General features: G+C 46.7%; 4 protein-coding genes across 4 annotated transcripts; 3 read left to right on the forward strand and 1 right to left on the reverse strand.

Moving 5' to 3' along the window:
• Positions 1-5922: 5922 nt before the first annotated feature.
• PtrM4_029090 (uncharacterized protein) lies at positions 5923-10035 on the forward strand (the record flags this gene model as incomplete). Its single annotated transcript, XM_066103847.1, has 3 exons — positions 5923-7465; positions 7618-9965; positions 10027-10035. The coding sequence occupies 3 exons, from the start codon at positions 5923-5925 to the stop codon at positions 10033-10035; spliced, it is 3900 nt and encodes a 1299-aa protein (XP_065966049.1).
• Positions 10036-10283: 248 nt separating this feature from the next.
• PtrM4_029100 (uncharacterized protein) lies at positions 10284-11000 on the forward strand (the record flags this gene model as incomplete). The annotated part of the gene is made up of 1 exon (XM_066103848.1): positions 10284-11000. One exon carries the CDS (start codon positions 10284-10286, stop codon positions 10998-11000), a length of 717 nt encoding a protein of 238 aa, XP_065966050.1.
• Positions 11001-13846: 2846 nt separating this feature from the next.
• Positions 13847-15217, forward strand: PtrM4_029110 (uncharacterized protein; the record flags this gene model as incomplete). Its single annotated transcript, XM_066103849.1, has 1 exon — positions 13847-15217. One exon carries the CDS (start codon positions 13847-13849, stop codon positions 15215-15217), a length of 1371 nt encoding a protein of 456 aa, XP_065966051.1.
• A 450-nt stretch (positions 15218-15667) lies between these two features.
• On the reverse strand, positions 15668-20268 carry PtrM4_029120 (UBN2 multi-domain protein; the record flags this gene model as incomplete). The annotated part of the gene is made up of 2 exons (XM_066103850.1): positions 15668-16971; positions 17022-20268. 2 exons carry the CDS (start codon positions 20266-20268, stop codon positions 15668-15670), a joined length of 4551 nt encoding a protein of 1516 aa, XP_065966052.1.
• Positions 20269-22173: the final 1905 nt, after the last annotated feature.

The raw sequence follows: 22173 nt of genomic DNA on the forward strand, positions 1-22173 counted from the left end.
TACTATTAGTAAACAGTATAAGATAATTAGCTTAGCTTAAACTTTAATTACATGATAAGTTTTCGTCGTATTAAAGATTAGGCTACCTAGCTTAGAAAGCTTTATAGGTACTCGCCTAAGCCGCCTAGAACGTTAAGATCAAAGGCACCTAAAGGCTAGAATATAAGTAATATGCTACTACCTATACTACATAGGTGATCTCTTAGAGACTAAGAAAGTAATCCACCTAACTATTCTATTAAGTCTCGTAGGATCTATTCGATTTTCTAAAGGGACGATTAATTAAGTAGTTTACCCCAATGATTAAAGAAGATTTTTTAGGCAAAATCTTTAATTATAATATCTAAGAGAAGACTGTATCAAAGATTATATAGGTAATTATAGCTTTGAAAGCTTAGGTATAATAGAAGTATAAACTGCGGATTATAGAAGTCTATTAAAAGAACGATACTACTACTTTGCCTTAGATAGGGCGATTAAGATATAAGGAATAGGCTGAAGAGAAGGAGATTATAATTCTTAGTCCTTCGCTATATATATATAAGCTAAATAGCTTAGCGGAGTATGCGGGCTAAGAGCTAATTATAAAGTAACATATCAGACGGCAAGCCTGCATTAGGAAATTGTTGCACCCCGTTTGGGTAATCCGGGCCTCGCGTACGGCTTTTGCACTACGCCTAAACAGGAAATTGACCTCCAACGTATGTCATAAAAGGCCTTCCTTTATTATCATTTTCTATCCCTTTCTTCTACCCATTACTATCTACTCTCATTTTTTCTATCCGCAACCCCTCGTCTGCGCCTAGTCTTCGCCCCCTCCCTACCCGGCCTAACCATCCTTCATGTGGCATTTTTCTCAAACCTAGTTGCCCGCTTAGAAGAAACAGACCGCCTTGCTACGGTGCCCGTTTCTCTCCGTCGACCGCTTCTTTTAGGTTCCTTTGGTCCTAGTAGGCTAGCTACTCTAGCCTTTGCACACGCTAGGCCTCGCTAATTTACACATCTCTAAACTTCTACCTGCAACGTAACGGTGACGAATATACTAGCAGAATGTCTCCCTTATTCCCTCTGTCTAAGTTTCGTCCCTAATTACTGCGCTGGCTTCACACGGAGCACATCTACGGTCGAATGAGGCGTGTTTGCCCGTCGCACGGGTCAGCCCCTTATAGTGTCAACTAATTAGCCTGTTTACTATCGCTTTTCTTTAGTATCGCCGGGGCATTAATACTTCTACAACGCACTGTCTTATGTATAATAATTTAGTTAGGACAGACTATATAAGCTTTCATGCCGTAATCTTAGTCCTAGTTACTGTCTCCCGCACCTTTCTCCTTCTTCAGAACACGCCCTCTCATCCAAATCGTTAGCACGCGTTATGCCCCGACAGGCTCTCTCCCTTAGACGCGACCGTTCACTTACATAAGGCGCTAGTCTTGCGCTGGGGGCTCTACAATACTTTGCTACGCATAGTAGGTCTGCAGTGCGTGTAGTGTTGCAGTGCAATAAGCAAAGGGCAGAGGTTAGGAGGCAGGTAGCTAGCGGCTCGGCGTTGCTATTAACCTATTAAGTAAGAGATAAACAGAACTGTGCCTACGTCCTACTCTAGCCAGAAGGGTACACTTTCTAGTTAATAGCGCTTAAGTCTTAGCTCTAATTAGCTAGCACCGCCTCCTCTTACCTTCGGTCCTTCTAAAAAAACACGCTGGCGAATCTAAGCTTAAGTATCTACGTTCTGCTAGAGCTAGATCTGTCGGCGATAACACGGTTAAGCACTTTTTGTCTTAGTTATAACGCTGTAGTGTAACTAGCAGGGGCTGTTTATATAGACGCTTATAGCTAATAGCTTAGCATTAACCTATAAGGGTTAAGCAGGGCCTTCTCTACTACCGTTTTAGCCTAAGATACAGTGCTGTCTAGTGAGTAGCCTTTATGCTTACGTCTTAATTTAGGTTTCCCAGAGTCGTAATTAACACTCCTTTGGTCAAATAAATTCCACGGCTACTCCCTAGTGTTATTAGTTCCTCTAAGGCTAGACCCGCTTAGGGAGTTATATATACCCTTAAAGCATCTGTAGCAATAGTTAGCTTAAGAGTAAGGTAAGATGAAATAACAAAGATCGCGTTGGAGACACCAAAGATGGCGTACTATAATTAATTTAGCGTTATTAGCTAGGCGTCTTCTCCCCTAGAGAAGTCGTTAGCTTAGTAAGCGGTTTTCTATTTAAACTCTTAGATACGGCACTGTTCCCTTAGCTAGAGTCTATTAGATTATATTATAATCTCACAATAGCTACTTTTACTTCGCTTTCTTAGACCACTTTATCTTAGTTTAGACATTATAACCCTACATCACTTAAGCGTACTTAATCTAAGCCTAAGACTAAAATGATAGGGCACACTCTTTGTAGAGATTATAGAGAGGTAGCGACTTAATCTTTAGAATTGCTACACTAAGGTAATACTTGCTCTTTAATTATATAAGGGAATTAATCTAGACTAAGTTGTGTCTAGAAAGCGAAGGCGATCTTCCCGTCGCTCTTCCCGTCGCCCCTCGACAAACACTAGAGGCCTAGAAAACGGGCTATATTAGAGATGTTAAGGGCATAGACTTAGGGATGTGCGATCTATTTAGAGCAGGCTATGGAACAAGCATCTATGAATTCGCGTCTAGCGACGGTCACTACTAGCTTCCCTATGAATTGCGTGACGAGGGAGAGAAGGACTACGCAATATTAGATTTTACCTTAAATGAGTCGTTTAATAGAAGCAGTCGAGGCAAGTACTTAAGTAGACTGTTGTGCTAATTTCACTAATAGGGATAGATTTCTATCTAATTAGGGAGAGTGGCGCGACTAAAGAACGCTACAGCGCTATAAACTTCTAGTATAGCAACGGTGCCTCTAAGTATTAGAATAAAAGCTACTACCTAACTACTGCTAATAGGGGAGAGCACGCCAAACATCGCAGCGACCTCGCCGTAGCTGTAGGGTACGCTTTCCCCGTAGAGAATATTGAGGGCCCTTATCGTGGTAAGTAGAACTATATAACTAGTATATAGAGCTACGTTAACACTGTTAAAGAGGGATTACTAGCGGAGGACAAAACGTTCTCTAGTATTACTGGTGTAATAAATAGACTGTTACAAACGCTAAAACGATCGCATTAATTATTAGTCATCAATGCGATAACTATCCTAGAAGCAGTACTAAACGTTGTATTAGATCTAGAGCCGGAAAACACCTATCTAGCGAAGCGGCGAAGGATGGCTAAGCGATAGGCATAGAGTCCTGTACTCGAACCTACACATACGCCTAATTTAACGTCTCTGCTAGATCTTAGCGACCAATCTTCCCGTCCTAGTACTAGTGACGGCCTTATCCCTAGACCTCTAGATATTAGCTATAAAGACGATAGTACTATAAGCCTAGCTATGTCTCTAACTAACCTCTGCGATGTAGAAGATAGCGTCGGTGCCTATGCCTAAGGAGCAGTGAAGGAGCTACTATAGGCAAAAGGATCTATCCCTCCTTCTAAAGAACTAGAATTCGAATAAGATCTTAGTTAGGAATCTAACAGGCGTGTAATAAATAGATAAGGTAGCGGTAGCAAAGTTAGGGAAATCTTCGAAGAGGAACTTAGCTACAACAAGGTATGCAACACCCCTCTATCGAGATCTTAACGGCGTACACGCAGGGCTTAGGTACCCGAAACGGGACGCGAGCTATCAAACACTGCTCTCAGACCACTAGACTGCAATACGGTACCTACGAGGGCACCGTGATAGGTAAGGTCGAGCTAGCTACAACAAAAGTTAATGCTAGGATAGCCTAATGTCGATAAAAGGCCTTAGTCTTGCTGCCCACGATTATACTCTCTAGGCACGACGGCTGGAGATAGAACTAACATTAACTATAAACCTAGCCTTAGCATGTCTTGTTAGATAATGGATCTTACACTCTACACTATTCTAAACGGCTCCTTAATCGTGACAGCAATTGTACGTCATTACGACTCGAATAGGTTTCTCGACCTAGTAGCCTAAGATCACAAGGTTCTCGGCGAACAAGGCAAAGTTATCCGTATAACCTAGCTATCGCCAGGCTCCTAGATGCTACTAGGGTACTAGTGTAACAATAGTGCCCTAGACCTCTGTAATCACGGAGGGTTAAATGCAGATTAGATAAGTAGTTCCCATAATGACACTACTAGTGATAGAACGGACCACTCAGACGACGACTCGGACGAAGAGAACGTGAATAGAGAGGAAGTCACAAAAGAATCTAGCCGATAAACGCACAAGCCGTAGCTAGAGTTAGACAAAGTCTGTAAGGGTCTCACATGGGTCAGGTATTTGAAACTGTGTTGAATTACAAAGTAATTGCAGTGCAGAGCTTGTAAGAAGCTCTGCGCGGAATATATCTAAGTGGGGGTGTGCATGGGCCACCAAACAGGTGGCTCGTGCGCGAGCATCAAAACAACGCTAAGGCATCTGGCAGGTGGCCTGTGCGGGGCAACGGCCCAAAACCATCACAAAGTCCTTCTACTCTTATTAAAGGATAAATAGGGCATAGAGTAGAAAGAGATATGTAAACGCTTCCCTAGTCGGTCGCCTAGTGCAGTAAAACTGCGTTACTACATATTGCGGAAGAAAGGCTTATGAGGCTATTGCGATATTCTTTGGTATAGATAGCTTTGTGTATCCCTACGGCCCTATTTGGTTTCTTATGCTAGACCTCGGGGTGGCTAACCGCCAAATAAACCTAATTATTATGAATCTATATGATTGTCGCATTCGAGTGCTTGTAGCCCTTCGAGCCTTTTTACACACTAGCGGCATCTAAGGATTAGCTGTCTAGGTAGTAAAATATAGTTGCTCTAAGGACTAGATAAATCTAATAGTTTGCCCTAGAATAATTAAGTCCTTAATTAGCCTAATCCTTAGCACGCTTCGGGCTTACACAATAGCTAAGTCCGACATACGATCGCAGCACGTTATATCAAACTATCTAGTCTAGGACACACCCCCAGCTCTAGTACTATTTAAATACTAAGCTGCACATCGAGTTAATCCATTACTATGCCACCTGCATCCTCCATTCCGCCGCGATTGGACCTCCGGCCTGTCTCCCCAGTCTAGATACTAATCCGTCAGCTTACAATTGAATTGCCTATAATGCTGCGACCAAGTCTATAGTCACCCTGCTTAGAGGATAGTTGCTGTTACGAACCTGTGGGAAGGGGCACGGCGGTTAAGTTAAGGAGCGTCGGCGGGATAGCTGACCCCTCCATATGTGACACGGGAACTTAATCACGTGACCTCCTCGGCTTGGCATGCACGAGGAAAAGTCTTGGCACACCCCTCGTACATACGCCACCGAGGAGTGCTCCTCGCGCGTCAGCCACCGAGGAATCCTCGGACTCCTCTGAGCGAGGACAGCGAGCACCATAGGTATATAGCATTAGGCAATGAGCTCCTATAGCTCATTGTGTTCAACTTCGAAATCTAAGGATTAGTACTTGATTCTCAACTCCCCGTATATTACATCGATCTACCAATCGTGCTATACACCCTCGTGTCCATCGCATCACTCTATCCCCGAGAACCAACCCAAGATCATCTTCGGACGACCTTCACACTTTGAACACCCTCAAGATGAGTGACACCCCGATGAACACACCTAACGAAACTTCGTCAAGCCGCACCAAGGTGGCCAGACCCGATCTATTTCACGGCGATCGACACAAGCTCGAAGACTGGATTCTCCAGTTCGATCTCTTCTTCAGGTTTGAAGATGAGAAGGTCGACCCTACTGATCGTGGACTGCTCATGGCAAGTTACATGCGAGGAACTGCCGCCACCTGGATCAAGCCTTACCTCAACAAATACATGGACGACAACGATGACGACGACGATATTGAACGAATGTTTGAAGACCATCCAACCTTCAAAGACAAGCTTAGACAGCAATTCGGAGTCATCAACGAAGAATCCAAGGCAGATCGTGCAATCCAACAGCTCAAACAAACCCAATCAGTCGCCGACTACGCCAGTATCTTCCAGGGGCATGCCCTGAAGACCGACTGGGACGACAAGGCATTAAGGGTTATGTACCGACAAGGACTCAAGGAAAGAGTCAAAGAAGAGCTCATGCGAAGCGGCGTGGCAATCAACAACCTACAGGATCTCATCCGAGAATCAATTCGTATCGACAACGCACTCTACGAATTGCAGCAGGAAATCCGACCGGTTAGAGCCAACCAGTCAGTGCAACGCACAAAGGGACGATTCTTTAAGAAGAAACCAGGATATCGGACGACACCCGGAGGTATTGTACCCTCCGCCGGTAACAACTGGCACGACCCTGATGCAATGCAACTGGACAACATCAACAAAGGCAAGAGTTTCGGAAGGAACGACAAGAAGAAGCCGTATAACAAGAAGGAGATCACTTGTTATAACTGTGACAAGAAAGGTCACATGGCTAGGGACTGCCACAGCAAGAACAAGGTGGTTAGACAACTCAACGTTATCCACAAAGCAGTACCCACTGAGCAACACGAGACATGGAATGTCATATCTAAACCAACCATCGAAATCAACACGCAGGAAAGCGTTTTGGGATTGGATAACCTCACACTCGTGGAATCAGACTCAGAAGAAGAACAGCCCTCTTCGGAGTACGACATGCTCGAAGACGAGTCCAAGGACTTAGAGGCTACGGAAATCGACCAGACCAAATTCGGCAAGATGGCCATGTTTGAAGGAATCAACAGGCCACCCACACCTTATATACAGGAAGAAGAGTTCTACAAGCTCGCAGGACAAATCAACCAGCTACTACGACACCTCAACAAGGCTAATATCGAGTACGCCTGTGAGGAACCCAACATTATGGCTGCTATGCGACAGGACTTCTACCGATTGTCACTAGAAGTACAACAAAATAAGGAAAACATTTCAACCGAAATATTGGAGTTCCTACCAACAACATGGGAACTAAGCTGGATCGAAGACGCAATCCGATCATGGGAAGAACCAACGTTGCCAATCTCGGAAGAAGAGAAGCAAGAGATCTACGACGAACTCTGCCAGACCAGGAACGACTGGAAGACCTTCCAACACGGCCACAAGAGAAAGGCCAAGGACATCAGTAGATCAAAGGAACACGACTACTGGATGGACCCTAGGAACCCAGAACATGAGAAGTTATCATGGGTTACATGCATTCACGACCATTGCAGAGTACACTACTCGGATAAGTCCGGATCAGGATGGTTCCCGGAAGAAACCAAACGATCGTACCGCTGCAAGTGGCAATTCTTCGACTGCAAAAACGACCTATGCCCAATACATTTATGGGACAAAAGGGAAAAGACATACTTCCCAGGTCACGACAACCCCGAAGAAATTGATCAGATGCAAACAGTATGGCTAAAAGAATACGATGAAGGAGACGCTTGGGAATGTCAACAACCCAACTGGCAAACGTGCCTTAGCAAAGAATGCGACCTTCATGCGATAGCCAAAGGATTCCATGGATTTGGAAATCAGGCTTTTTTAGGCCAGCACCCGGCCCAGAGCGGCCCGGCAAGGAGATTAACTCAGTAAACTCCTTAGACCTCATCAAGCTTCAGGTGAAGCTTGAAGGGAGGTGGATGAAGGCACTAGTAGATTCGGGATCACAAGCCAACTACGTTTCAGCGCACGCAGCGTCTTCAGCCGGACTGAAGCCACTACGGAAACAAGAAGCTTACCCACTACATGTGGCCAACGGAGAGCCAATGCCAGGTGAACAAGAGATCACCCACGAGGTCAGACAAGTGACGCTCAACATCCAAGGACACCAAGAGAAGATAGACCTAGATGTCTTCGGACTAGCTACCCACGACATCATATTAGGACTTCCATGGTTACGAGAACACAACCCACGGATCGACTGGAAGTCGAAGATGTTCTCATTTGAGTGCTGTGGAACGGACGCAACCACAAGCCAGCCTACGCATTGTCAGAGTACGATGGTAGATGAGAGGAAACTGAATAACATCGCAAAGAAAAAGCGAGCCTCGACAAAGGACGGCCTTAAGAAACAAGGGTCCGACTCAGCAGACGCCGGAACGGAGCCACCGGGTCGACAGACTAGAGTTTTGGAGAAACGCGCAACTCCTGAGATCCCCGCAGAATACAAAGAATTCGAACATCTATTCCGGGAAGTGGCAGATGAACAAGCATTGCCAAAACACCAACCCTGGGACCACAAGATTGTCTTACAGGAAGGAAAGAAACCGACTTTCGGCCCAATATACGGACTATCGGAAAAAGAATTGAGCACGTTACGCGACTACATCAAGACAAGTCTAGCAAAGAAATATATCCGACCATCGAAGTCACCAGCAGGATATCCAATCATGTTTGTCCCGAAGAAAGACGGAAAACTACGACTATGTGTAGACTATCGCAAGCTCAACGACATCACAATCAAGAATCGATACCCCCTACCGAATATTACAGAATTACGGGATCGATTATCTCGCGCAGAGATCTTTACAGCATTAGATCTTCGAGATGGATACCACCTAATTCGCATAGCGAAAGGTGAAGAGTGGAAAACGGCGTTCCGATCAAGATACGGACACTACGAATACACAGTTATGCCGTTTGGACTCACGAACGCCCCAGCAACGTTCCAGGAACTCATCAACAATGTGTTAAGAGCACATCTAGACATCTTTGTCATAGCTTATCTAGACGACATTCTCGTCTACTCCGAGACTTTAGAGGACCATGTTGAACATGTCAAGACGGTACTAAGGGCCCTTGAGCAGTTCAACCTCCGACTCAAACCAGAGAAGTGTGAATTTCACAAGACTAAGGTCAACTTCTTAGGCTATGTAGTAGGAGCGGACGGAGTACAAATGAGCGAAGAAAAGATTCAGGTTATTAAGGATTGGCCAACACCGACAACAGTTGTACAGATACAGTCCTTCTTAGGATTCTTGAACTTCAACCGACAGTTCATCAAGGACTTCTCAAACATTGCCATCCCTTTGACAAAACTCACAAGAAAGGACGTACTCTTTAAGTGGAGCAAGGAAGCAGAGAACGCATTCCAAACGCTTAAGAAAGCAAGCACAGAACCACCATGTTTTCGAATATTCCAAGCAGGACACCCATTACGCTTTGAGACCGACGCATCGGATCTCGCGCTAGGCGGATGCGCAAGTCAATTGCACGAAGGCAAATGGCACCCCATCGCCTACTACTCTCGCAAATTCTCAGGACCAGAAGAACGATACGACGTTCACGACAAGGAGCTACTAGCTATTGTCGCATGCTTACAACACTGGAGAGTATACGCAGAAAGCTGCTCGGAACTTACGATATACACAGATCACAAAAATCTAGTGAACTTTACGACTACCAAAGTACTCAACCGCAGACAAGTAAGATGGTCAGAACTACTAGGACAATACAAGTTCAAGATTGTGTACACACCAGGAAAAGAAAACGGTAGAGCAGACGCTCTCAGCCGTAGACCAGATATCGCAGGCACCAAGGAAGTCATCGACACCGCGATACTCAGGGTTAACGAAGACGGATCGCTAGGACCAGCAAAAACGCTGAACGCCATCCTCCACATCGGAAACAATGTACCGGAAGAATTGCAGGAAGCAATTATTCAGCAACACCACGACGACCCTGTACACGGCCACCCGGGCATTACCAGAACAATGGAACTCATCAGACGCAACTACGAGTTCCCAGGAATGAAGGAAAAGGTTACCTTATTCATCGCAAAATGTGCAGAATGTCAGAAGAACAAACACGACACACACGCACCTTACGGCGAGATGCAAGCGTTAGAGCTACCCACAGAACCTTGGGCAGACATCTCTATGGACTTTGTCACAGGTTTACCAGTCTCAAGAGACCCGGCGACAAACATAGGATACAACGCAATACTCGTTGTAATCGATCGATTCACCAAGCAAGCAGAGTACATTCCGTTTAGAAACGATTTCACGGCAGTACACCTAGCTCACATCATCAACGATCGAATTATCAGACATCACGGCATACCAAAGTCAATCATAAGCGACAGAGACAAGCTCTTCACTTCAAACTTTTGGACGACACTTTTGGCCGCGATCGGTACAAAACGCAAGCTATCAACAGCGTTTCATCCGCAGACAGACGGACAGACAGAAAGAACGAACAGAACTATGAAAGCATATCTCAGGATATACGTCAATCATCAGCAAACCAACTGGGTTTCGCTTCTGCCTATGGCACAAATGGCATACAATAACAAGCTTTCAGAGTCTACAGGACAGACTCCGTTCTATGCAAACCACGGGAGACACCCAAATCTCTTTACACGCACACTTCCAAGCCAGAAAACGGAAGCAGCCATCGCCACAGCCGAGGAGCTGAAGGCAGTACATGAGTTGCTACAGAGCAAACTCGAGACAGCACAACGTCAAAGCATTTCATATGTCAACAAGAAACGAAAAATGGCACCTCAGCTAAAGAAGGGGGATAAAGTTTATCTACGCACGAAGAATCTTCGCACGAAGCGACCAAGCAAAGGACTCGACAACGTCAAAGTCGGACCATTTTTGATTCTCAACCGAAAAGGACCAGTTACGTACACACTCGATCTTCCACCAGACGCTAGAATACATCCCAGATTCCATGTAAGCCTCTTAGAACCAGCACACCCAGATACGCCATTACAGAAAACCTTCCACTACGAAACGGAAGAAGAAAACGAATTTGAAGTCGAAAACATTGTCACACACAGAGTTGTGGACAACGGCACCGAATATCTAGTCAAATGGTTAGGATACCCAGACAGCGAAAACACATGGGAACCAGACACCAACCTCACAAACTGCCGACAACTACTTCAAGAATATAAGAAAAAGACATACCAGACAGCCTCAGCTAGAGGAAAAAACGGGAGCATCGCCAGGATTCGCGGGCGACGCGAGCGCATCTAGGGAACCAAGGGTTTCCCACATCATCGGCGAAAACCCCACCAAGGCATCCGCCACGGGGCAATTCATCGACTCTTGCGCATCCACGTCATCACCACCATCGCGCAAGGTATTCGCCAAACATATCGCCTTCTTAGCAGCGCGCTCTTCGGCCTGCTTCAAAATCTTCTTATTTCGCATCAAGCGCGAAATCACCTGAGCCAACAACTGCTCATCCTCCTCCACCTTCTTTTTATACTCTTCACGAGTCTTATCTAGGGACACCCACGACATGTTTACACATGGATGTCCTAGACGAGTACACTCCGAACACTTCAAACGCTTGCCATCGACTTCGGGCATCGCGACGCACTGACGGTTATTCGCAAAACAGTAATCGCAGGATACGGGCGCAAGGAGGCCGTTTCGACGAATCTCAAGGGCAAGGCGAAGATGTTCTTTAGACCTGGGGACGGACATCGTCAGACACAGGCGCACGGACAAGCTTGAGGACAAGCTTAGGAAGGAAGGGGATGGTGTTACGAACCTGTGGGAAGGGGCACGGCGGTTAAGTTAAGGAGCGTCGGCGGGATAGCTGACCCCTCCATATGTGACACGGGAACTTAATCACGTGACCTCCTCGGCTTGGCATGCACGAGGAAAAGTCTTGGCACACCCCTCGTACATACGCCACCGAGGAGTGCTCCTCGCGCGTCAGCCACCGAGGAATCCTCGGACTCCTCTGAGCGAGGACAGCGAGCACCATAGGTATATAGCATTAGGCAATGAGCTCCTATAGCTCATTGTGTTCAACTTCGAAATCTAAGGATTAGTACTTGATTCTCAACTCCCCGTATATTACATCGATCTACCAATCGTGCTATACACCCTCGTGTCCATCGCATCACTCTATCCCCGAGAACCAACCCAAGATCATCTTCGGACGACCTTCACAGTTGCTAAGTAGTCTAGATCTTAGTAGTTTGGTTTGTATGTCTAGTCTAGACTCGCTGCGCCTTCAGTCTATGCGCTTAGCTAAGATACCGGACCGTTTGCTCCCATTAAAGTCTGCGTGATTCGCTGAGGTCTCTAGTAATAGCTACAAGGTGAGAGGCTCGCTGCCTGATTGTTCAGCTTATAAGTCATATCGAGCCTAATACTAAGCGGTAAGAGAGCTCTAATCTCGCGTTAGGGTTTAGGCTGCGGCTTCTAGTGTTGTAGCATATAAGCTTTACTCTGCCCTTAACTACTCTAACTCTTTAACCTCTTACACTACTACATTCTTAATCGAAGTCATAAAACTACTATACACCCATCTATCTCCTTTGTTTCACTTATTTATTATTATCATCATCATCATCATCATCATCATAGTTTACTTTGTTAATGAGCAGCAAGTCATCGAGGCCTACTCTAGCAGTGTTGGCTAAGTCGACTATGCAGACGTAGTCTATGCTCCGGATTCTTTAACCGCCATCTCGCTTACCGATCTTAAATCTGGCCACTCCGTCCTTAAACTTGGTCCTACTAGCGGTCGCCTAATCACTGCTGCGAAGCTAGCTGTCAATGATGGCTTCTGCGCTGCAGTCGATGCCGTCTAAGGCTTTATCGACAAGGACATTTCGTGGAAGCTCTAGTGTGAGGGCCTCGAAGTAGCTCCTAGTAGCACGTCTAAAAATTAGGTCCACCTGCTGTGCATGGACGTCACCAATCTTATAATGCGCCCTAGGCTCCTTGCGCTTTATCCAGACGGCTTTAACCGAATTTTCGCCCTTTATATTATTAATACTATGCCGGCGGATAAGCGCCTTTACTTCCTTTAAGAGTTGCGCTAACTCCTTAACCTAACTAGTCGTCTAATTATCTCTCGATCCGCCCGCTTTGCTGGTGTGCTAACTTCTCTAGCCGAAGAAGGTCTACTAGCTCAGTTTAAAACCACCCTAATAACTAAGTGTTCTAGCTTAATTCTCACTATACAATACCTTGATACGCGAGTTCCTACTCCTAATAAATCTCCTTGTGACAAGGTTGTAATTAGTGCTATTTAGTTTGCTCCTAATCGCCTCTAGACAACCGCCGCCTAGCAAGCTCGTAAGGCCGCTAAACATGCTAGTTTCTAGATCTACTATATCCACCCTATTAGTGACGGTAAAGACTTTAACCTGCTAGTTATCTAGTATCCTCCTTCTCTGTCACATCTCGACTAGATAGCTGTGCCTAACATTTCTAACATGTTATTAGGGGTCCCTATTAATAGTCGCGCGCAATTCGGTCAGGCCCTCGAGATCACCGCCAAGAAAGGGTTCCCCAATTTCTCCTCTTTAACGCAAGAGGAGCAAGACTTTGTGTTGGTGGATGCACTCCAGCGGAAGGCCATGAATGTGGTGTTCTTAATAGGGGCAGCCCGTCCTGCTCCTAGCGTTTAGGCGCGCGCGGCTAAGCACGTACAGGTTGCAGTTCTCGCTGTTCTAGGCAAGCCTTAAGAGCCCTTTTCTCTCTTTTGTCTAACATGATCCATGGGCGAGCGGCGCACACGGGCGAGCGGCGCACCCCACCAACTTTACTCACCTTACTGATCTTAATCTACAATGGCTCAACGCAGCGCTACTCAATTACTATCAAATGAAGCAGATATTCAGCTTGCTATCTCATCTATTAATGCGCACCAGATCCAAGGTACCCGTACTGCTGCAGTAGTCTACAACGTAGCCGAAACAACGCTCCGCCGCCGACGCGCTGGTATACCTGCCCGACGCGATTGCCCGCCCAACTCAAGGAAGCTTACCCAGAGAGAAGAGGAGGTGATTATTAGCTATATACTTCAGCTAGATCTGCGTGGATTTGCGCCTACCTACACAGCTGTACGTGATATGGCTGATAAGCTGCTGGCTGCGCGTGGTGGAGAGCAGGTTGGAGTCAACTGGCCATCTACCTTTGTTAAGCGTACAGACAGTCTTCGGACGTGTTTCAACCAAGCGTACGATAGGCAGAGAGCTCTTTGTGAGGATGCAACATTAATAAAGAGGTGGTTTAAGCTTGTAGAAGAGACAAAGGCTGAGCTAGGTATCTGCGATGAGGACGTCTACAACTTTGATGAAGCTGGCTTTATGATGGGCAAGATTACAACGCAGCTAGTTATAACAGGAGCAGAGAGGAGAGGCAGGCCGAAGAGTATTCAGCCAGGCAATCGCGAGTGGGTAACGCTGATCGCTGCTATCAGCGCTGCTGGCTGGTCAGTCCCACCGTTCCTCATCTTCGCTGGCCAGTACCACCTATCAGCCTGGTATAAGGAAGCTGAGATCCCACGCGACTGGGCGATCGCAGTCAGCGATAATGGCTGGACGAATAATGAGCTTGGAGTTGAGTGGCTAAAGCACTTCAACGCTCACACGCAGGCTCGTAGTGTAGGCGCGCGTCGCCTGCTTATTATTGATGGCCATAAGAGCCACCAATCTCTAGAGTTCCAGGAGCTCTGCAAGGAGAACAATATCCATACGCTCTGTATACCTCCTCACTCATCTCACCTACTCCAGCCACTTGATGTTGGCTGCTTCTCGCCATTGAAGCGCGCGTACAGCCGTGAGGTGGAGAGCCTTATGCGCAACCACATCAACCACATCACCAAGCTAGAGTTTCTGCCAGCGTTCAAGGCAGCATTTGATCAAGCGTTCACGCCAGCCAATATCTGCTCAGCCTTCCGCGGCGCAGGCCTTGTTCCTCTACAACCAGAGGCTGTTCTATCAAAGGTAGATGTACAACTGCGTACACCTACTCCTCCAGCAGCTCTGCCAGAGGCTCCCTGGGTAGCTCAAACGCCGAGCAACGCGCGTGAGCTTGAGGCTCAGTCAAGCCTAATACGTGAGCGCGTGCGCCAGCACAAGAGCTCATCACCAGCTTCAATTATTATGGCGATTGACCAGCTAAAGAAGGGCGCCGAGGTGATGATGCTCTCTGCTGAGCTGATGCGCGATCGGATCTCTAGTCTTGAGAAGGCCAATAGCGCAGCCTCAGAGCGTAGGCGGCGCTCTAAAAGGCGTATACAGAAGCATGGAGTACTCACAAAGGGAGCTGGAGAGGATATACTGGCTCAAAATGAGGCTGACCAGCAGATTGCTCATGAAGAGCGTCAAGGAGGAGCGCGATCAGGCCTCAGCCAGCGGGCTCAAAGGCGCTGCACTAGGTGCAAGGAGACTGGGCACAACTCGCGCACATGCAAGACTGATACTATTAATATAGAGTAATCTACTGTATCAATATCTAGCAATAATATTATCGCGTTGTTGAGATGCATCGCTTTAAAGTTGCAAAAGTTGGTGGGGTGCGCCGCTCGCCCGTGTGCGCCGCTCGCCCATGGATCATGTTAATTTGCTTACTTCTTCTTATTTCCTTTGTTCTGGCGCCTCTAGACTTAAGAGGCTTCTACCTTCTAACTATGTATAGTAGAAAGTATTGGAACAAGGTCTCCTCTGGTGGTATGACTACCATAGGGAACCGAGTAGAGGTATGTTAGGTCACCACGTATTGGATTGAACTACACTAAGAGCTGTTGTTCTGTCTTCTTATTATCATGATGATCTGGGGATTTACATGACAGATCATCATTCCGCGTCGGTCCTTCTGCTCGGGCTTACTTCCACGAGCCTCATCCCCGCCGACCTGGACTGAACCTTACATCTTCTCAACACTCCCCCTCAGGGCAGGTCCGGTCTAAGGACAACTCCTAATTGGTTCTTGAATTTCTCGAATGCGACTCGCTGCAACGGCTTTGTCATTCCATCAGCCACCATATCTACAGTTGGCACGTAGGCCACGTCGAGTTTACCTTGTTCTGCTAGGTCTCTGATAAAATGATAACAGACGTCGATGTGCTTTGATCTTTCGTGAAGGTGAGGGTTCTTTGTAAGTGCAATGGCACCCTGGTTATCTCCTAGCATCTGGACCTTGTTGGTGTCTTTTCCAATGTACTTTGGGAACCCAAGATCTCTGAACATTTGAGCAATCCACTGGCCTTGCTTACAGCATGTTGATAGTGCGATGTATTCAGATTCGCAGCTTGACGTTGCAACAGACCGTTGCTTCTTGCTAGACCATGATATTGGACCTCCGTAGAACATTGCAGTGCTCCCTGAAACGCTCTTTCGGTCTACCATGTCGCTTGCCCAGTCAGCATCAGAGTAGATGACAAATTGCGAGTGTACTCCCCCTGGTCCGTAGCGTAGCTTCATTGTTACTGTCGACCTTAGATATCGTAGCAGGTTCTTCAACGCATGGCCATGATGTTCTGCTGGATCGCTCATGTATTGGCTTAGCTTTCCGAGGGTGAATGCAATGTCTGGGCGTGTAAGAACCATAGCAAACATAAGGCTCCCTATCACTTGCTGGTATTCAGTGATGTCGATTCGGGTGTCGTTGTTAGTGGCTGGCCTAAATGACGTGTAATCTGCGGATGGAATCTTCTTGTCTCTGTGTTGTTTGCTAGACATTCCAAACTTGTCAAGTACTGCGTGTATGTACTGTTCTTGATCGAGGTAGATTGTGCGGCGCTTTCTGTCTCGCGTAACTCGTACTCCAAGGATCTTATGAATCTCCCCTAGGTTCTTGGTGTTGAATCTTCCAGAAAGCTTCTTGTAGAACCAATCAATTTGAGCTCGATCTTTTGCGGCAACAGCAATGTCGTCAACGTAGACGAGGATACGGAGTTGTTTTTCTTCGTGGATAAACATGCACGGGTCGGCAAGGCTTTGCACGAATCCCCATGCCAGAAGTTCTTTCTTTATTAACAAGTTCCAGTCACGAGCAGCTTGTTTGAGTCCATATAGGCTGCGGAGAACTTTAAGGACGTATCCTTTCTTAACTTCTACTCCCTGGGGTTGCTTAAGAAAGATCTCTTCCTTCAAATGCGACTCTGTGAAAGCATTCTTGATGTCAAAGTGAAAACATTCTAGGTTTTCCGCTGCGACAGTGGCCATAAACAGACGTAAGGTGTCCATGCGAACTGTCGGGCGAAAGTCTCGTTGTAGTCTGTTCCGTGTACTTGCGTAAAACCTCTTGCCACAAGGCGTGCCTTAAACCTCTCAACAGTCCCGTCGAGATTTGTTTTGACTGTAAAAACCCACTTTGAATCAACCATGTTCGCGTCTTTTGGCTTTGGAACTTCCTCCCAGGTTCGATTCTCCATTAACGCGATTATCTCTTCAAGTATTGCTGCTTTCCATTGCTTTCCATACTTTGGGTCGTTGATAGCTTGCTCGTGTGTCTGGGGGATCTGGATTCCTGCGATCTCGGTTGCTGCAAAAGCCTTCTCAGATAGTCGTGTTTGCTCTTCTATAAGGCCAGCTTGGGCTAGCATAGCTTTAACGATCTTGCTAAATCTCTCGTCCTCAACAACCTCTTCGTTAGACCTCTTTCGTTTGGCTTGTCTGGTGAAGTATCGTGGAGCCTCCTCTTCTCGTACAGACTGGGTATACGGTTCTTCGGGTCCCTCTTCGTCCACAAGATTAGGAACCCGCTCATCAGATGGTGCAGTAGGGGGAATAGTCGTTAGCTTCCCTGGTCTTCCTCTGTGACGCTTAACTGGTTCGGGAGTTAGCTCTGCCGACGACAGTTCTATTGGGTTCTCGGGAACTGGCTCCACTATTTCTGCAGGAGATGGTTCCATTGGTTCGACAGGAGATGGTTCCATTAGTTCGACAGGAGATGGTTCCATTAGTTCGACAGGAGATGGTTCTATTGGTTCTGCAGGAGATAGTTCCATTGATTTGGCAGGAGGTGGTTCCATTGGTTCTGCAGGAGATGATTCCAGATCCTTCCTAGGTCTTCCTCTTGGTTTTCGGTCTGGCATCGTATTCTGCGTCCCTTGTGGTCCAGCTGGTATGTTTCGCAGTCGTAGTTCAACTTTTCCTCCAGGGGTGTATTCGTCCACTGATAATCGGCTTGTCCTTGAGGTGTATCCAAGCTCTGGCGAATAGAACTTGAACTGCTTGTTTGTTGTCTCAGAATATCCCATGAATACTCCAACTCTGCCACGGTCCACGAGCTTGTCATGTCGTTGGTCTGCTGGAATCGTTTTGGGGTTGATGTAAGAATAGCATTTGCTCCCCCATACACGGATGTGGTCAATGGATGGTTTCGTTCCTGTGAATGCCTCTTCAGGACTGACTTGCTTTCCATTGATCGTGGGTCCTGTGTTTGTGCGGTTTCGCAGGTATGCGTCTGCTTCGACAGCTTCATCCCAAAACTCAATTGGTAAACCAGCGTCTTTCAGCATTGCTCTCATATCAGCTTCAGCGGTTTGGATGTTTCGCTCAGCTGGTCCATTCTGGTGTGAGGAAGCAATTGTTGTAGGCTGAATTTCCACGCCCTGTGTAACTCTCCATTCCTCGGCTTGCTGTAGAAGTTCTGGTGCGTTGTCAGTTCCAGCAGCTTTAACCTTTTCGCCAGTTTGATGTTCTACAAAGGTCTTCCAGATTTGGAGTTCCCTTTGTGCGTCTCCCTTTTTCTTCAGCGGGATAACCCAGTTTTTTCGCGTGTAACTGTCAATAATAAGGAGGAACCACCTGTTTCCTCGCAGAGATGTTGGAAAGGGTCCTGCAATGTCAAACTGTACTAAGGCTAGCTTCGTGGCCTTATGCTCTCTCAGCTGCTTAGGGATGCTGTTCTTCATTTTCGTCAGAGAACACACTTCGCAGATTTCTATCTTCTCTGGAACTTGAATCTTCTTCTGGAGAGTTGTAACTTCGTGGAGTTTAGCAATCTTTGCAGGTCCTAGGTGTGCGAAGCGTCTGTGATACAGCAAGTATCTCTCCTTTTCATTAACCTTAAGCTCGCTCTTAACTGGTGCATGGAGTTCCGTGCCTAGAAATGCTGTTTCTTGGTATCCATCGGCAATGTGTGACACTACGTAGAGGCCGTCGTCCATAGTTGCTTCAATAATAACCTTCTTTCCTAGTTTGAAGTATAGTGCGTGTGAATTGAAACGACCCTTCAGGCTTGCTGCGCAAATTCTTCTTCCTGATAACAAATTGACTCCAAGGTTAGGTACAAGCAGTACTTCTGACAGCCATGTCGACGATCCATCCTTACACACCACTTGAGCTTCTCCTTTCCAGTCCGCATATAATTCTCCCCCTCCAACCCGAACGACTCTTCGTTTGATCTTAATCATTCGTCTAAATAATGAGGGTTGGTCAGACATGTGAGAGGATGCGCCAGTGTCGGCAGCCCAGGTAGATGGAGAGGCCTTACCGACGATGTCTTTTGAGAGACGGCATGTCTCAATTTCCTCGGGTTCGGAGTCTGAGGTCTCAGATAATTCATCTGACTCTGAATTGACTTCTTCGGCTCCATATGCTTTGCCAGTCCTTTTGTGGGAATTCCTTTGCTTAGGTGTCTTAACGAGCAGCTTAGATGATTTCTTAGCGTCGTATTCCTTAAGGAGCTTTCGAGCTCTCTCACGTCTTGGGCAGTCTCGTACGCCATGGGCTCCATCACAAAGGAAGCATTGGACCGTGAATTTGGCACCAGATTCGGAGTCAGACGATAGTGGCGAGTTCTTATGATTTCGACGCCTGTAAGGCGGAACATACTTCTCCGTCTTTCGGAATGCTGGAAGAGCTTTTTCGTTGGCGTCTTGCTGGTCTCGAACCTCCTTCTCTTCCAGAAACTTAAGTTTCTGTTCAACCGTGAGGTTAAGTTGGGCGTTTAAGGTGTCAATCGTAGTCTTGAATTCTTTCGGAAGTGATCTGATAAGAACGAGTAGTAGTGCAGAGTCCTTGTAAGCTCCGTTGGTGTCGGCGTCTGCTGCTACAAGTTTACGTCGGTAGTCCTTTAGCTTCTCCCATGATCCAACAATCGTGTTCCCGGGATTAAATGTGAACGTTTGAATTCTAGTCATGTATATGTTGGCAGTTGTGGCGTCAGTTTGGGTGTACTTCTTTTGTAGGTAGGCCCAGAATTGGAAGGCAGTATCGTATTCGTCAATGAGGGCTTGGTCATCCTCGCTAAGCGACCGAAACAAGAGATCGATTGCAGTGGCTTCATCTTCTAGGTACTTGTCTCTTTTTTCAATGTTGACGCGGATCTTGGTATGCTTGTCTGTTTCAGCAATTTCCAACTCTTCCATAGCCTCCGTTAGTCTACTAGCTGTTGCTATTTGACAGTGCTGTACCAGATTTTTCTCGCAGACATAGAAGACTTTCTTCCCCTTAAGCTTGACCTTGTTTCGGCGAAACCAAGTATCGTGGTTTTCGGCTGTGAGCTGGGGGATCTTCCATTCTTCCTTCTCTGCAGCCATCTTGTGCGGGTGATGCGGTTGATTCGGGCGATGCGGGCGATGCGGGCGATGCGGGCGATGCGGGCGATGTTCTGCGGGTGGTGCAGTCGTTATCGGTTCTCGAGCGTGGAGACGGTGTGTGTAAGTATGGTTGCGTGTCAACCGCGTTGTACACGACTTTTTCTCTTTTCCGATTCCTGCTTGAATCTAAGTCCTTCGTGACTTGGGTGAGTGTTTTTGATTCCTTCTCGAATCTAAGTCCTTCGTGACTTGGTTAGGTGTTTAAAACCAATAACGTTGGGTTAGGCAACCGGGCTCATAACCTATTGGAACAAGGTCTCCTCTGGTGGTATGACTACCATAGGGAACCGAGTAGAGGTATGTTAGGTCACCACGTATTGGATTGAACTACACTAAGAGCTGTTGTTCTGTCTTCTTATTATCATGATGATCTGGGGATTTACATGACAGATCATCATTCCGCGTCGGTCCTTCTGCTCGGGCTTACTTCCACGAGCCTCATCCCCGCCGACCTGGACTGAACCTTACATCTTCTCAACAGAAAGGATCTTTTCGTTAACCTAATCCTTTCTCTTTTCGACTTATATGCCCTCATTGTTAATCCTTTAAGATGCATCTTGCAGATTAAAAAGTGATTTAAACTTCTTAAAGTGTTGCTAGGTTAAGAATTGGGTGAACCCATCTATTCAACTCGGAATAATTGTTTGGTGTTGAGAATACAGTCCGTAAGTGACTTGGTGGTATCAAGCGGAGGAGTAGTCACATGATTGGTGACACGTGCAGGTGGGTCCTAGCGGGGAGCTTGGACGCAGCTGCACGCAACACGGATCTACGAACGTGTGAATAGCTCCTTAGTCAATACAATACGAGTCGTACCACCACTACCGTTGTGCCTTAGAGAGCGCTCTATTAGGTAGTCATACTACTACTAATAGTGCCAGCTTTTCAATATTTGGCATATTTCTGCTGTAAGGTGCGTCCCTACGTGAAGAGACCAGACTTGTCAACAATCAATCGATCGACATGATTGATTCCTATATGGGTTAAAGAATTACTTCATTAGGCAGCCTTTAACCTAGATAGGAATCAATCATGCCGATCTGATTGATTGTTGACAAGTCTGGAAGAGACACACTGTGTCGCGAGACAAGTTTGCACTTCGGACCTTCGGCGCTCCCTGTTTGCAGAGTTGTAAGGCTGCCATTAGCACATCATCAACAATGCTGATTACTCCTTAAGAATGTTAGCGTCCGACATAAATCGCCGCTGTGTTAGCCGTAATATTAATTGTTTCGTCATCGTCGTCAATTAACTCTTTAGCGATACCCCCCTATTCATTGACGACTTTAAGGACCACTTAAGTTCTCGGAGAGTTATGCGGAGAGCACGACGAAGGAAGATCGATTCTCTAGGCTCGTAAGATCACTCCGGCGTGGGAGCGAGCATGCCGGGACCCCCGTAATGCGAAGCAAAAGATCTCTAGAAACGAGCCCGAGCTGGCGGGACGCGCTAGTGACTTCTAGCATGCATGAGCCTGCATTAGCGTGCTTGCTGCCGACTGTATTCTATTGTAATGAATACGGCGCTATGCCCACCCTGTGTGCCTCTCGAAATAGGCGTGGCGCACACTGATGGCTTCCTAGAAGCATCTACGACTACGTGTAGACAGAACTATTCTATGTATATGTGCTCTATTTTCTGTTGGGAGTTTGCCCGGACGCTCCTCGTCCTTTTTTTCCTATCGCTAACACGTTATGCGTGCTATTGTAAGACTCATACTATAACTAATGTCGATTTAAGCGTACTAGGACGCACGGTGTAACGGGACGTTTTCTCTTGTAGACCCTCGGATTGTCCATAGTGTTCTCGAATGCATACAAATGTAATACGCATCTATTCCGCAAC

This window comes from Pyrenophora tritici-repentis, chromosome 1, assembly GCF_003171515.1.
Source record: "Pyrenophora tritici-repentis strain M4 chromosome 1, whole genome shotgun sequence".
Lineage (NCBI taxonomy): Eukaryota > Fungi > Ascomycota > Dothideomycetes > Pleosporales > Pleosporaceae > Pyrenophora > Pyrenophora tritici-repentis.